Source organism: Lissotriton helveticus, chromosome 12, assembly GCF_964261635.1.
Source record: "Lissotriton helveticus chromosome 12, aLisHel1.1, whole genome shotgun sequence".
In the NCBI taxonomy this organism is placed as follows: Eukaryota; Metazoa; Chordata; class Amphibia; order Caudata; family Salamandridae; genus Lissotriton; species Lissotriton helveticus.
The window spans coordinates 45,590,436-45,607,398 of NC_136073.1; the positions used below are offsets into that span (position 1 = coordinate 45,590,436).

Consider the following 16,963-nt stretch of genomic DNA (forward strand, 5'->3'; position numbering starts at 1 on the left):
ATACTCATCTCCATCCCCTTCATCCTGTGGGTTAGGTGATAATGGTGAATTAGCGGATGTGATGAGTAATTGAGGTATGTAGATGAAGGTGGTAGCACATAAGGTGGCGAAGGAGTCGTACCAACATTCCTTTTCTTCAGGGGGTATGTGGTGTTCATCCTATTAGGCCAATTTCCTTTTTTCAGGCAATTAGGCGTGAATATGTCCAGTATCTGGGTTAATAACCTGTTCTTTTTGTTTCGAATCCGAAGGCGTAACATCAGACCAAGGCTCTTTATTCAGTCTTTTTGTCTTTACTTGCAGTTTTGGGCATCGAACGTTTTCGGCTCCGAACTCCTCGGTACTGAAGATTTATGCTTCGACAAAGAAGGAACGTGGACCAGGATGTGCTTGGATTTCAGCGCTGAGTATTTTTCTCAGTGATGACCTTGGCCCGCAGGTAGAGGAAGGACCGGAGCCTTTTTTAGGTTTCGCCTATGCAGCACGCAAGCGCTGCTTAGGAGGGGACCTCTTGGAATCTCTGCACTGTTTCCAAGGAGTACTCGTGCATGCAGAGCGTTTGCCTTGCGAGAGCGAGCAGCGGCACCATCTCTTTGCAATTATCGCACCTGCCTCTGCTCGCTCCCGCAAGGCAAATGCTATGCATGTACGAGTACTCTGTCGTGGCCGGGGGCCGCGCTTGTCTTTCAGCGCTGGTTTCCATGAGCAGCTTGTGGGGGTAATATAAAAAGCATTAGCCGCTGCTCGGTGTCTTGTGGCTGCGCAGAGTGCCTTGTGTGTGTTTACAGAGGCCGCCTCGTGGAGGCGCATAACAGTAGCAGCTCTGCTCTCATAACAACATGTGCCCGGAGCCGGTGGCGTCAGCCGGGGAGCACAGTGTGCTCGTTAGCAGTCCCCGGGCGCCGCTCCCTCGGTCTCCTGGGTCCGCTTGCAGCATCTGTGCTGCTCCGAGCCCGGGCTGGGCCTGCGATGTCTGGCTTGTCCCGCCAGACCGTCCTTGTAATGTTTAGAATTCCTCTCTGCGACTCTGAAATGTACACTATGGTGGGGCTCGGTCAGAGGTGCTCACCGCGGCGCTGACTCACTTTCCATTTCATACATATTCACAACACTGCCAAATAATATGGCACACAATGTGAGCCGGTGCCTCTGGTGAGTTTCCTAATGCGGCCTGGCCATGACATCACAAGGAGTCTAATCAGCACGACATTGAAGCACAGCTCAGGTGGTGTGATCACCCCCACCCCCCCTGTTATGAAGTTTAACAAAACACTTCATACTTTAATTCGGGTTTATGTTGTTTTACCAAACGTGGCGGCTGCTCACACAACACTGTTCTGGACTTTACATAATAAAGAACAGTAAATGTTCCGGCACTAGAATAATGTGCTGCATGGCGAAAAACTTATGAGGTCCCAAAGGGGAGACCCATTGGCTATGCAAATACTTGTTGTCTTTGGTTGTTGGGGCAAGAGGGTTTCTGTACTCACGGTGCGCTGACCCGGTGTAACTTGCTCCTCTTCTTCCATGTCAGAGTTGACCTCGGACACGGCGACCTGTTCCTCTTCCACGGCTATTTGAGGGTGTATTTCTTCTCGGTCTGAATCTACTCCGAAGATGTCCGGTACAGAGCCACCTTGGTGTTGCATCCCGTGATGTCGAGCCAGACGGTCACGAAGCGTCTTCTTTGATCGAAACGATCGGCATGCGTCACAGTCTTTCTCGTCGTGTTATGGGGACAAACAGAGAATACACACTTCATTCAGGTCAGTAAGTGGAAACTTGGCACGACACCCGGGACAGAGCTTCTATGGAGTCCGTCTCCTTGACTGCTTGCGAGCCCGGTGCGGGTAGGCCCGAACGGCCCTACACAAGTTTTCCGATCGAACATCTTTAGGTGAAAATGAAACGCGGAGAATGGGAAACCCGATCGAGAAACAATACCGTTGAGGGTAGTGGATTGCACATTGAAAGGAACCCGAGAAACAGTGCCGAACCGAAGCGCAACAATTCACATCCTAACTTGATGGCAGAAAAAAACAATCTAACGATGGAGTCGATGCCCATGCGCACTATCACCAAAAGGAGGAGTCACCTACCTCGTGACTGGAAAAGACTTCAAACAAAATCAAAGTGCAAACACCCGAACCCAACACTAGATGGCAGGCTATGCACAGCATGTGATCTACAGCTCACATGCCTCGAACAAAGGGTTTTAATTCGTGTCTGCCACATTGACAAAGCTGAAATACAGAGTGGCAGAACTGGGTGTCCATGAAGACGCAAATCTACCTAAGCATGTGCTCACACCAATGGCTTATAACTTCGATCCATATCAACCGGTCCCTTATTTTTCTCAAACAATGAATCATCTTCCATAGACACTGTTGTACTGGACTGAATCACTTCTCGACCATAAACCACTAACCTAGACAGTGAAAATTTTTAGTCAAGGACCTATATAACAATAACTGAGACTACTTCTAAAATGCCAGCTCAGGCGCCTCCGGGAAACTATGGTTAAATACAGAGGGTTCCCCATCACACACTGACTAAACTGCAGAAGTATTAAAAAAAAATCACCCTCAGGTGAGGCAGAGCACACCAGAACTCAGACAATGGAGACCGGTCCTGCTGAGGCTACAACAGAAACTATCCTGGTGGCCATAAAAAGACTCCTAAACATAACTGGAAGGAAAAATAGATGAGATTGGTTTGGATTTCTCCTTAATCAGACAAAACCTTTATAATGGAGTGGACTGGATTATGGAGGTGAAAGGGGGGTCTCAACCGATGACAGTTCTATCCCTCAATGATTCAGGGACCAGTCTCTCAACTGCCACGAAACGCAGGGGAGACCTTTGTGATTGAAAGAGCCTCCCACTTCTTTTTCAAAGACCCCACCTCGGAACACCTCTGCTCCCAATTATTATAAACGTAACTGGTTCAACAAAGATGCTCTTTTCTTGAAGCCAAACAAAAATGAGAGTGATGCAGTTAGACTATGTGTAAGCTGTCCTGTTTTTAGTATTTTTTGTGGATTTCAGTGGCGTTTTCCTAACCTTTTGAAATTAGTGTTCATTCAGCTGCCCAATTCGGAAATAGACAAAAACTATTTTTACAGTGTTAATAAACATGTTTTTGCAGTGCCTGTTATAAAGTATTTAATTTGAAGGAAACATAATGTAGGATATGAAGTTCCTTCCCATTGGCAGTTTTAAGCCTGTTTTAAGCATAGAAAGTTAAGTGTATTGTACTCACACTCACTGTTCAAACTGGTTTACAGTACTATTTATGAATTAAAATGGTAAAAGTGCTGTTTAAAATGTTGCAATAAATAAATCCATGAACATAGTGGGGAGGGTCATTCATTTACTCTTTACTGAATATTATGACATGACATTGCAGGGGTGATCAACCCTGCCAACAGCATAGAACCTTGTGAAATCTTTAGAGGTTAAAATCCAAGCAGAACAGTGCAATTGGGTAAAAAGCCTTGATTAGCTGAAGGTATTACACATAATAGAGCATCTTACAGTTATGAATTTTGTTGCCATGTGAAACGTCCGGTGTTCTGGTTTCACCATTATCCCATGTCCATGGCGACAGCACTCTTTTCATAGGTACCAGTCGCTACACTTTGCGTTGAATGTTCAATACTGACTTGTTAGAAAAGCGGGCTGATGTATCAAAGGGTTTTACACTTCGAGTCTGAGGGTAATTGTGATAGTTCATATTGGCCACGATCCTTATTAGCCAGACATTTCCCCAATCAGTGAAAGAATTTAACACTGCCAAAATATCAAATGTGATTTTAATATTTCCAGATTTTCTAGTGTATAAAATAATTAGATCAGATCTAAAACATGCTTTTAATCCCTGCCCCTTTCTTTAATTCAAACCCACAAAACTATAGGCAATAAATAAAAGCAAAACAATGAGTTAGTGACATCCCTAGACAACAAAACACAAGCAGAATAATTTTTGGTACGTTTGTGTTGCTGCTACTTTATATAAGAACAATACTGTATTAGCACAATCGGGAAGACATATAAAAATCATTTGTACTAAATTTCCTTCTTTTGAATGGCATTGTATTCAGTGGTTATGCAGGAGTTTTTAGGTTTACACTGATGATGGCGGTTTTCCTTTAGGTGGGGTTTTATCAATTATATGTTTAAACCTAAAGCAGGATAGTCTAACTATGCGCTGTTTCCAAAGAAACTGCAGTGTTGAAAAAGTATGACTTTCCCTGAAAGTTGGCCCTCAGAGGCATGGAACTGGGTGGAAACCTCCCTTGGTACAAGACTGCAACTTATCAGCGTCATCCAGATCAGGGAACTGAATACCCACTAGCAGTGAAATTTTCGGGCTCCACTGTGATCCCTGACGGAGAAGATAGTAGGTAACTTGAGTGCCATGCAAACCAGTTAAACACCAGGTCCACATGGTCTTTTAGTGGAATTCTTCAAGAAACCAGTTAACTATACTCTTTAGGCACGCAGCACATTTTTAAGAAACCTCAGAGCTGGCATCATTTCCGAGATTCGGAAACCAAGCCAGCCCCAGATTCATTGTGCATCATAGTAGCCCATCTTGATAATTTAATATTAAATATTGACAAAAGCAGAATAATAAGTGTAATAAATTCCTTGGTCCATAATGACCAAAATGATTTCATGCCAGTCTGGGGAGCCAGACATTAGAGAAGAGTTGAGATAGTTTTAATACAAATTTATGAGTTCTGAGAAACTAGCTCTCAAGTCATCTCTGATCCCTACCGAGTGTGGCACGAGGCAAGGTTGCCCACTCTTGTCATTATCATTTTCATTGGTGATTGAACAGACAACATCCTGGGTAAGGAAAGATGGCATCATGCAGAGATTCCATTGGGGTGAAAAAAAATTGAGGCTAGGTAGCACCCTGTGAATAAGACATGTTGATTTTCTTTCTACACACCCGGCGAACAGGGAAGCCACTCATGCATATCCTAAATCTGCATGGCGAAGCATGCAGCGTTAATTAACACAAATCAGTGGTATTCCTATGTGGTGGGGAAATGGCCTTAAGGTTTGTGTTCACCATAAATTTCAAATACTTTTCTGGAAACTCGCCATGAGACCTTGATCACAAAACTGTGTAAAGACTTCAGAGCATAGGGCGCCCTCCCTATTAACTCACTCAGTCAGGTTTCTGTTTTAAAGGATTGCTCTTCCCATATTGTTTTATCTGATACCAATCTACCCCAAAGATGTCTTAAAGATTCATTTGGGAAAGCAGACCCCCGAAGATTTCTTGCGATAAGTGTATTCAGTCCACATACGACAGTGGACTGGGTATGATAGACATGTTATTAATTCCTTGTGCTAAGATGGGAATGCCAAGAAGGTATTGGTTCAATAGAAGACTGGGATAGGTACAGGCTAAGTTGGCACCTGGTGAACTGGCCACATTGGATGACCTGCACTGTGTCCAGATTAAATACCTACCCAAAGGTTATTACTCCCCTAACAGACTTCAAACAATGAGGCATGAGTCCTCTCCTCTACAAGTTCATGCTGCATGTCTGAAAAAGCTGACTGGTTTCATGTGGTCTTGATGCATCCAAGGATTTATAGACACTGTAGGAGAATAGGTCAATACTATTCTGTGTCTTAGGCGAGCCCCATAGACATCTTCCCAAAAATGTTTTGCTTGGTTGGATAACTGGAGAGTGGCACAATTCATGTTATGCACACGCTAGTTAACAGGGACAGGCTGCCTTCTTGCAAAGATACTAGACGTCAGAGCAGGCAGCAGTGATAGCACAATTGATGAGAAGTAAGGATTACTGTGCAATTACTGAGAAAGCAATTTATCAGGAAAGTGTATGCTCAAAAACACATTAAGATGAAAGAGGCCATGGGAACTATTTTTGCCCAGACATTAAACACGAATCAGCCAATTTAATGACGTCAAATGATTCTATATGACACTCGGAATTCACTTTTCTAATGTCGTACTACAATAGTAAATGTTAGCTGCTGAACTGTAATTTTTCAAAACAATAAAAATGTGTTTATAAAAACAAAAGGCTGTTATTCATGTGGCTGGGAGGAGTAGGGTGTTGCTAAGAGTAATTGTAGGAGCAGCTGGTGAGATTATTGGGATTATATTGAATTTTCTGAGATAACCAATATACTGGTTTTGCACACCATTTAAGGGGTTGATTTTTTGTGCTTTTGCTCAGGGTCAGTGGGTGATAGTTCTTTATAATTTCTTTAAATGTCTGGGAATGTTTTCAGAATAGATGTGTTCATTGTAGAAGGATTTATTCACAGTGCAGGACCCTCTCTTCAATTTACTCTACTGTGACATGCTTGCGTGTTTATCAGATTCCTTGTGAATTCTTAGACAGCGTTGTTCAAGCCTTCTACTTTCCCGTTCCAGTTGTGAGAGGCGATATTAAAACCAAGCTGTGGTGACTTGTTTCTCACAGAACCTTTTTAGTGGTAGCAAGTGATCAAGAATCTTCATACATTTGGAGTAAAATTGGTTTGTGATGTGGTTAAGGTTATGAGAGATGTCTAGGCGAGTGTGTGATGGGCAGTACGCCAAGAAAAATGCATTTGGTGGGCTGTTCTTGTGGTTTTGCGATTGACCAGGCGAGATACAGATGTTGCACTTAAGATCTGGGAATGGAGAATCGTATTAATGTGTGATTCATTCCATGACAGGGGAGTAACTGAGAACGTTCATGAGAAGTCTGGGTAGAGGTTGGTTAGATGGACAGCTTGTTGGGTTGGACCTTTAGTATGTCGGACGAGGCAGATATAGTGTTGTTTGTGGGTAAGTCTTCTTTGTCAACTTAAAAGTTGAAGTCACCCATAGTTAGAATGTTGTTACTGGTGTCTTGTTTCACAGGGAGGTACCGCAATGTTCGGGAGGACAGTAAGGTGCTGTCATGGGCACTGAACGTTTTGTTCAGTGGTATATTTTAGATATTCAGAGAAGGATAAAAGGGGTTGCAAGGATTTCTCTGCATAGAACAATGGGAGTTGTGCATGATGCTGCCTCCCCCTCTTTTGCCTGGGGTTCGAGTACAAAGCTAGATCGCTTAATAGTAATGCTGCATGTAGCGCCACTTCAGTGTTGATTTAAAACCATGTTTCTGTGACAACCAGAATGTGGATTCTATATTTTGCAAGGAACTTTGGGATAGAATGCATGTTTGAAAGCTGGTTTTGCATTTTCAAGGATGTAAAGTCCATAGATGCTAGAGTGTTTGGATGGGGACAGAAGGCTCGGATTGATACGGTTTTGTACTGTATATCTTTAGACAGTTATTTTGGGACTAAAAGGGGAAAGCCTAAACTGAATGCTCCTGAATCATCTATTCCTATGGGTCCAAGACTAGTGCATCCACTGTGGTGTTCTTGGCCATTTTGTCCCTAGAAGATGGGTGAGGAATGGTATGGTGAGTATTTGACATGGGTTCTTAAATTGACTTGATTCAGAGAAACTTATTTTAGACTTCCAATCAGTGGTTTTGCTTGTAGAACTAGTTTGTCTCAGGGTAAAAAGATACTCAAACTTACCTTCTGCTAAATGTATTTTGTGTGGTACTACATATAGAAGTGCTTTGGATAGAAGTGAAAAAGATATATGTTGAATGTACTGACAGAGTTTCCTAATGTTCACGGTCACGTCATGTGCCTTGACAGTTTACATTTTGATTTTAGTGGCTCGCGTTACCGGTCCCTCAATCTTTTTGTCTCTTGAAGTCATATGCTTTTATGCCAATGATACCAAAAAAGCTGCTGGTGTCCACATTGCCGAGTACTCAGGCAGCGAATAAGGCCTCACACCAAACATTCCTTCCTTTCCTTCTTTAAATGATGCTTACTGTGGTCCAAAGACAGCAATGAGGTAGAGGCTTCTGTAGATTTTAATTCTCGTTCTGCTTTCTCCAACAGCAGACTCTGAAGCAGCTCTTCACTGTTCCTTACCTCACAATCCGATGTCTTCCTTCTCTTTGACTTTTTTTGGGCAGACAGTAAAGATCTTCAACAATGTGATGACTAAGAATGCATCGAGCAAGAGGAGTTCCCCCCCAGATTTACTGATGTTGAAGAAAAGCACTTCAAACACTAAATACATTCTGAGGTGTAAACTACAGTACAATGGACAAAATAAAAACAAATAAAGGATATACAACTTCAGAAGTGTTCAGGAGATCTTCAGCTCAAAGACGAGTTGAAAAAGCTGATTGCAATCAGCCTGAAGCCAGAAAGGCTTGGTTTATTTCCACAATAGGGAAAACTTTGTTGATTAACTTAAATTGTTTCATTATAATTTCCCGGCTTATTAAAAACTGTGCGGAAAAGACATGTTCACCACCTTCCTCAAATTCAAATGATTTTAAAAACCTAATTAGATAAGTTTAAAAATGTGCCTTAGTGTTAGATATGAACACATGATAAAGCAAACATACAACTCACACACTCATCACTCCCACCACACAGTTTTGAAACTTGTAAAAGCGTAAGAGGATTAATTCCTGCACAGACAGATATATTCTATGTTCATGAATATTGGTGACAATCCCATGATGGTGGGGACTAAGACCATTCAGAGCAGGGCACTTTGTGGTATTAGGCAGGATAGCTACCATAAAGAATTTAGTGTGAGTGAGACCCAAATATATTTTGTGTGAGTTCATAAATGTGCTGCCTCGCTTGCTTTAACTCCCTTACTTTCATTCCATTTTTTGTTTAAAAAAGGGTTACAGAAAAAAGTGTATTCAGTTCACACTACAGACAGTTTGTAATTTAAAAATCAAATTTAAATCCGGTTTAAAATCAACAAATTTATCACAGATTTTAGGAGATTTTAAAATACACTGCAATCCTGAAGCAAACTCCTATGATGGGACATTTTAATGTTTATCACTATCAACGAAGATTCCATAATAAACAATTTCAAGTTCCACTGTTCACCGTCCCCTGCAACTCACGAAATGACTCAATCTGCGAATGGATCTGTGCCAAGACAAACTTACAGCGGTCATCTCTACAGGATCCAAAGATGCTCTAAGCTGGATTTTGGCAGCATTAATACTCTCATATAGAAGGCCTTAACAAGGTTTTCTTTCAAAAATTAAACCCTCTCCATCTTTTGCATGCCCCATGCCTCAGAACACAGTTTATGAGGGACCAACAAATAACCCAAGAAACTGGAAACCACTTGTGTTAAGAGTGAAGAGCGATCGGTCTTTTCCCATTGCTGCTCAGGGTTCTTCACCTTGTACACACAAATAGTGCTTATGTTTCTTAATTACTCCCCGGCCTGCAAGTAATTAATCCCAGCCACTGCCCTAATATACACACACAGGGCTTCCGTCAATTAACTTCAGCAAACTAGATCCATTTAATAGACTTGGCAGCGTAAGCTGTAAATACATACTTCATTTTAAAGACACCATCAAATATTTCAAAGGGAAGTGCATTACAATGAAAGGGTGGCCATTTTCGGAATGCCAAAATTCTAACTCCTGAAAAATATCTTATGATACACTTGAAGAACTGCAGGGGTCACACTATATGACAGCATACTCAGAAGGAGTTAGCATGCAGCAAAGCTCAGGTGGGAGACCAAAGGAATCTTGTACACCATGAGGTGTCGCAACCTGCTAAATTTCTTCTCCAGAAATTATTTTTATCTGAAGCGGAGACCTGAAACACCCCCTGGAGTTCTTGGCATAGCTGTCCACCTAGGACTAGTTAAGACATTCATCTACTGCTATTAGATAATAATATGCGTATCCTCTTTGTGTTGTAGACTGAAAAGTGAAGATCCCTTCCACAACCCGAGGTCCTCATTGCATTCCTATACTTCACCAGAATCAACTTCCCTTTCCAGAGCTACAGAGATTTGCGCTTGGGGGGCGGGGGGGGGCACATGCACTGCCCTGTAGATAGAGGGCTAATCCGCAGTGATAATGGAGCATCACTGGACATCCCCCTACAGCACTTTCTGACCACATTCCTTATGCCACTCCGAAGCTCTATTAGGTTTGGCTCAGAGTCTACAATCTACTATCTGCACACTCCACACAGCATGGAGGCTCAGTTGTAAGTAGTTAGCTTGAAGTACTACTATGTAACATTAACCAGTCACTAGCTGCCCCTGCATTGGAATTTCTTTTTATTGAGGTCTTTGTACAATGTCGAGCAAGAGGTGACGTCCAAATTTACAATGTGCTTCGCTGTTGCATCCGCCGCTGCATCACGCACCAAAAATCACAGAGACTTCTGTCACAACTTCCTTTTCGGGCCCTTCCCCATGCCTCGAGCCAACAAAATGGAAAAACAACTCAAAGGCATGAATCCGTATCTGTTCCCACCCCACCCACCACACAAAGAAAGAAGCCAGACAAGCACAGAACAAACATGTAAGAGATTTAAGAGCAAACAGCAAAAGCAGGAAAAAAATGATTATGGACTTAGCACAGAAAAGGCATCTGCCCAACAGATAATACCAGTAAAGGACGGAGGCACAACTCCCCTCCCAAGACCCAGTCCTGTAATTCCAGCAATGCTGAGCATCGTGTCCCAACCCTTCACCTCCAGAGAGGGGAAAGCAATGCAAAAAACAAACAAAAAAAAATACCAACCCCACCTCCCACCCTCATTTTCACGTGAAAGTGCAGTTCCGTTTGGGTTAAGGGCTCCGTAGGGCCTTCACATCCCATAAACGCTCTCGTCGCTGTAGGCTATGTACAGGAAAAAGTCTTCCTCATGATGCTCCTGCCAAAGAAAGGACAAAGTCACTACTCCACCAAGGCCCTAGAACACTTCGCAAACTTGGCAAGAACAGAGCTTGCCTTCTGACAAGAAAAGATAGTTCAGGTACAGATATACATTTCTCACTTTAACAAAAGACACATGCTGTATGCGGACGTTCCAAAGGACATTTAAAAAGATTCTTAATTTGCACCGCATATTGTACGTAGATCTACTGTCTATTTTTAAACTAAAGAATCCTATGTGCAGTTAAGAGGAATTTTACTGCCCCAGAAATATATCTTTCATAACAGTGGGATGGAGGCCGAAAAGCTGTCACTTGGTGCATACGATGGGAAGGGATGAAGAAAGAAAGACAAAACCAAAAGAGTAAGATGAATGGGATCATGAGATGTGATGTCTGTTACGATGTGAGTGGGGTGGGGATTGCGCGAGTGAATGAAGAATGTGCAGTCAGGATCAAGCCAGGATTTAGCCTGTGGATTACACCCTATGATAAATATACTGCCCCCCCTCCCCAATTCCAGAATTCCACCTCTGGACTCACATGAACACACCACTACAGGAGCCCCCAGGTTTGGTAACGCGTCCCTCCTCATCTCGACTCACCTGGTATAACTGTCCCATGGTGGCACTGGTAGGAGGGATGACATTGTTTACAAAGAAGAAGAGAGCATCCTCCGCTCGCAGATGGATACGTTTCCTGATCAGGAAATAGAACTGTCCAACTGAAAGAAAAGAGAAAATGAAAGGATTTAGACAAATCAACCGGTGAAATGGAGAATCAAATGTGTGGTGTGTTCCTAACAAAAAACACAAAGTTTATGAAACAATCCTGACACGTCCATTTTGAAGATAAACAAATTCCTAAAAGTCAAATTGATGAAAATTAAGTTACAAATCATGCAGCTTGGATATTAAATAAAGTTAGTCGTCAAGAATGCTTTTTTAGGAAAAAGATAAACTTACCAGTACTTCACAAGAAACCTATACTTCATAAACATTGTTTTTTTAAGTAGCAGGAAAAAGAAATGGGTAACAGCCAAAAACCCATCGCATTAGCTGGCACTCCATTACTAATGCCACCTACGATGGAGCACAAGTGTAAGGCAGACACAGAAAAACAGGAAAACTGCTGAAGGGGAGTAAGAAGGAAGCTGTTATGTAATTTGTAACAGAAAAGTGGAGTAGACTTCGCTGATAGTGAAGTACGAACCAAGGACGGGGACAGAGTGACAAGGAATAAGCAGGTGTGTCAGAGAAACACAAGGGGGCATCGAGTATGTAAGTAAGGAAGAGGGCTACCCTTAACACTAGTTCTCGGTCATGGATATCTAAGGTAATCACAGGAACAATATTACACTCTCTCATTATTGGGAGAGGAATTCTTAAACTGCACATTTTCCATGCGGCCTGACTTGCATTGCTGGGCACTAGTCCTGTGCTCATGGCTCTGTTGTTTCCAATTTATAAATAGCGTTGCACACATACATACACAATTCAGAGGCAGGACTCAAACATGCATGCAAGAATAGGACTCAAGAAAGATAAAACTTACACATAGGTACAGAACTACTGAGCAGTAGGGCAAAGAACACACCTACACTGAATTTACTATACTGGACTTCTGTAACTGTGTTGGGAGCTCTAGCTCATGCCTGTGTCTGCGTTATTTGCATACAGCTCCCCTTCAGAGCACACAGGTCACCTCACTCGCTTCTGGTATTACTGGAAGTTCAGTATGGAGCTATTCCACCCAGTGTCTGTATGCCTACGGTTACTCTACGCTCGATAGAGCTGCAGCTCAGTACCGGGGTAACTCGTGCTATTGGATGTCAGCTTTCACGCCGGTTCTGTACATTAGTCCAAACACCGAAGGACGCTACTTCTTAGTACCTGGGGGGGCCAATTTCCATGTCTCTTCCATCAGGGTGTCTTATCCCTCTGAAATTCAAGAGTAAGGCTTCTGTACCTTGCATTACTGTGAGCTTTACATATCGATCTGTGCCTGGCCTGTGCTGAATGACATTCTTGTGAGATCTGCGGAGCTGCCTCCCACACTCCTGGTCTCTCTAGCGGGTGTTAGTGTAAGGTGTGTGGGCACTCGTTTTGTGCCTGGTTTTGACAAGGAACGCTACAATGAATCACATGTTCATGAATTTCCACCAGCATCTAAATATGTTAAGTACAGACAAGAGGCTGTATGCCCCACTCTTCAAGGACTTGCCTGTTAGGTCTGAGGGGACCAAATACTTCTTCTTATCCAGGTCTCCTATTCGAGCCTTCGGCGCCTTCTCCACTATCACCTGTGAATAGAAGCAAAAGCTTGGCTCAGAAAAACCATTCATCAGAGCACAAAACCCAACTGTAGCTCACCACAAATGTCAGAGATTGTAAGGGAGAAGCCAGAGAGTAACAGCTTTTGGGTTTGTTTTTGCATTTTGTATGCATTATCCAAATGTATTACTCAAGTATTTGGTGTTTATGGATATATGGTTTTAAGATATTAGTTTGTAACTAGTTTATTTTCACATCTATATATCTACTAAATCTGTATCCCTACTTCACTGCCAGCCGTGTTTAGCACTATAAAACTACGACACATAATACAATACATTTATATTAACATTATAGGTTTAACAAGTGTGTAAATATACAAATATTTTAAAAAAATATCCCTTGTTAACTAGTAATGCTGCTATTTTGCACTGCTACTGGGCTAGCAGTCATGATTGACACCATGGAGAACCATTAGAATGAAGGCCTATAATTAATTACTTTTTTCCTTCTAAAAAAGCCCAGGTAACACGTTGCTTTAAAGCTGTATTTGGGTTGAAAAATCAGTAAAAATGAAAAACGATGGCTTCAAATAATTCCAATGGGTACAGTAAGGGCAGAGAATATCCACAACACAAAATGTCATATAAACCATTATTTGTAGCAAATTGTTTCCCATATCGTTTTGCTCCAAAAAAACATTTTGCTGAAATGTTGAGTCACTTGCTAAAACTATCATTGTAAAATGAAGTATAACAATTCAATTTAATTAGAACGCAGTGACTTTCACAATTTGCGTACAACTTTGTGTGGGAAGTTGAAGGTACATGCAGCTCTTGTATATTTAAGTAGCAATGGGTGGGCATGCCCAAGCAACACACCTGCCTCACATTTTACTGGGCAGTGATACACCCATAAGCAAAGCCTCAATCATCAAACAGCATCTACGCCTGACTCAACCACAGGAAGCATCATGGATTCCACAACACCAAACAGAGAACATTCTCAACCATCACTATGGTGCAAAACCAAAATCACAACACAGTCAGCAACGGCCGCCCAAAATAACAAGTTACTCGAGATAGAATATTACCAAGACATGGGAGATGTAGCGACGGAGCCTGAACAACACTTAACCATGCAGTACCTCCATGTCATGGGTAGAGGCAAGCACCTGGCTCGCTGGTTTGCTGCGTCACTACGAACACATACGGCGACTAGTTTAGCCCCTCTCAGAGGCAAATGGGAGCGAGACCTGGGAAGGTCGATCGCGGACAAAGAGTGGGAGAGAGTCCTTAAAAGCCCGGTGCGCATTCCCAGAAACATGCGATTTCGTTAGATACAGCTGTACATTGTTCATAGAGCCTACCTCACACCTGAGCTAATTAACAAGTACATTCGACGCTCCGACGCGTCCTGCCCCAGGTGCAATGAAGCGGGAGCGGGGCTCCTCCATTATCTTAGGCAATGAAGCGGGAGCGGGGCTCCTCCATTATCTTACACCCTTAATTACATTGGCCACGCCCCTTTGAGACCCCACAGTTTTTTCATCCCACTTAAAGCCCAGTCTTCTAATATTGTAAATGTAGAATTATCTAACAAATAGTAATATTGATAAATGACCTACCAGAGCTTATATTTTCCTATATTGAACTAAAATGTTGTCATAGCCTCAATATATCGGCGAATACGAAGTATTTGCTATCCATATATTTGTATTTTAATAATACATTATAATTGACATGACCATAAAAGATATGAACTGCCAATAAAGTACTGTATTTAACAAGCATTTGCAATGCAATAGGTCTCGCATTTACGCAAGTTTAAGCTATTGACATTGTAAATGACAATGCCTTTTATCTATGTTTTAACCCCTTGCGTGCTGGTGACGGAACCACTGTGTCACGAGCCACGGATGCGCTGTGCTGGTGACGGAGTGGTTCCGTCTCGGCGCAGCCGGCCCGCCCATGCTGCAGTGATTCCGCGCCTGGGCGGCAGTTTAATTGAGCAAGCGGGCTGTGACGGAACCACACCATCACAAGCACAGCGCGCCCAGGGCTCGTGACGGAGTGGTTCCAGTCACAAGCATGGCGTCGCCGTGGCCCCCCCCCCCCCGCTCCCGCGGCGGAATTACCGCCGCGGCCAAGGGGTTAAAAACTAAAACAAAAATAAAAGGCATTGTTATTTGCAATGTCAATAGCTCAAACTCATGTAAATGCGAGACCTATTGCATTGCAAATGCTTGTTTATGATTGATTTCATATTCTCGTAGTGACCCAAGCCAATCCTGTGAAGTATTTTTGACGTAACAAAGCCAGGGGATGGACAGGGCCTTTTCCAAGTTCATGCAATCTCTGATGAACGCTCTTGAAAATAGTAGATCATCCGAGGTCCATACCTTTCCCCATAAAATCAATGGGGCAATGTTTATTCTGTCTCTGACATAGTCTAATCCCACTTCAGAGTGACAAAATTTTGTAGGAGAACTAGTTGGGATCATCTGTATCTGGCCGCTTTTTTGGTGGCCCCATACGCCTGCCCCATATGTTGCAACTGAGAGGCATTTTGAATTATATAAGGTCAGCATTTCTGCCACTGGCTTGTGACCCAATTTGGACGAAAAACGGAACAGCCCCTCTATAATTCTACTAGTGTGTTGTGCCCTGGCTACAATCAGATGGTCCCAGTTTAATTTGGTATTAAAAACATTACCCAAGTATGTAAACCTGGGTACCTTATCAATAGACTTTTTTGTTTACCACAAATGTTCGCGATTTTGTCTGCTTTGGGCCACATACCATGACAAACTATTTACTAAAATGTACTTTCAGGTGCAGACCCGTCATAAAATCAGTGAAAGCAATCAACACTTTTTGAAGGCTATTGGCCGTCAAGACCGTGTAATCGGCATATGACGATAAGGGGACCAACTGCCCTCCTATACTGGGGTAATCCAGGTGCTGGTCTAGTAAAAATTTCTCCACCCCATTTGTATATAAAAGAAATGAAAAAGGAGCCAGGATGCAGCCCTGTCAAACGCCCTCTGTTGAGGCAATGGGCCTGGTCTTCTCTCCTCCTGGGCCGTAACGGATAGAGACGGTGGTTGACGCATGCAACCTGCGTAACAAGGTAATAAGAGCTTCCTCAAAGCCCATATTCTCCATAAGTGTCCATAACTTGTCCTGACTCACTGTGTCAAATGCGCTTGATAAGTCCATGAAGGCCAGGTGGATCGAACCTCCCCTGGCCTTCATGTACTTACCCATAACTAGGGAGAGGTTAAGACACTGTTCACTGGTCCCCCTTCCCCTCCTAAAACCGTATTGGGTAGGGGACATTAGGCCAGTATCATCAGCCCACGATACCAGGCGAGCAAGAATTACCCTCCCAGGCGAGGAGCTACGCTAGTAATCAAGATGGCCGCGTAAGCTCCCGGCTCCGCTGACCTCCGCCAGCAGTTCGAATATCCTGCCACTAATCCTGAACTCGCACCAGATTCACGGGTTCGTGAAGTTTTTCTGCTTCTGAAGGTGCAATCCTGGGTTTTCCATCTTCCCGGATGACGAAGATACGTCGTGTTTCCATTCTCGGCCTAACAACGTGTGGAAGCCGGGGCCTCGATTTCTAACCTGTCCGGGTTGTAGTTGATCAACACCGGCTGAGGGACCTGGACTGAGCCCGGTCTCCCGAAGTGTGCTGCGAATTGTTGATCTTTGACGCCGGTACTTTAACTCGCCCATACCGAGGACACACTAACGTGCCGCGCCTCTTCCCGTGGTCGGGGTCTGGCGCCCGGAGACCTTGCTACCGCCTCGGGTCGACGGGCTGGAGCCCTGGCTAGCGGCGAAGGTGCTGACTTTGCAAGACTCGGAACGCCCACTGTTGACTCTGGATTCGCG

At 43.3% G+C, this 16,963-nt stretch overlaps 1 protein-coding gene across 1 annotated transcript in view; it reads right to left on the minus strand.

The window, feature by feature from the left end:
• Positions 1-10,168: 10,168 nt before the first annotated feature.
• The window catches only part of GABARAP (GABA type A receptor-associated protein), a 38,546-nt gene continuing 31,751 nt past the window's right edge, over positions 10,169-16,963 (minus strand). Inside the window, exons 2-4 of the mRNA XM_078670197.1 lie at positions 13,012-13,090; positions 11,394-11,512; positions 10,169-10,787 (exon numbers count right to left, since the gene is read on the minus strand). Coding sequence (XP_078526323.1) covers positions 10,722-10,787; positions 11,394-11,512; positions 13,012-13,090 — 264 coding nt within the window. The 3' untranslated portion in view covers positions 10,169-10,721. The remainder of the gene's footprint in view (positions 10,788-11,393; positions 11,513-13,011; positions 13,091-16,963) is intronic.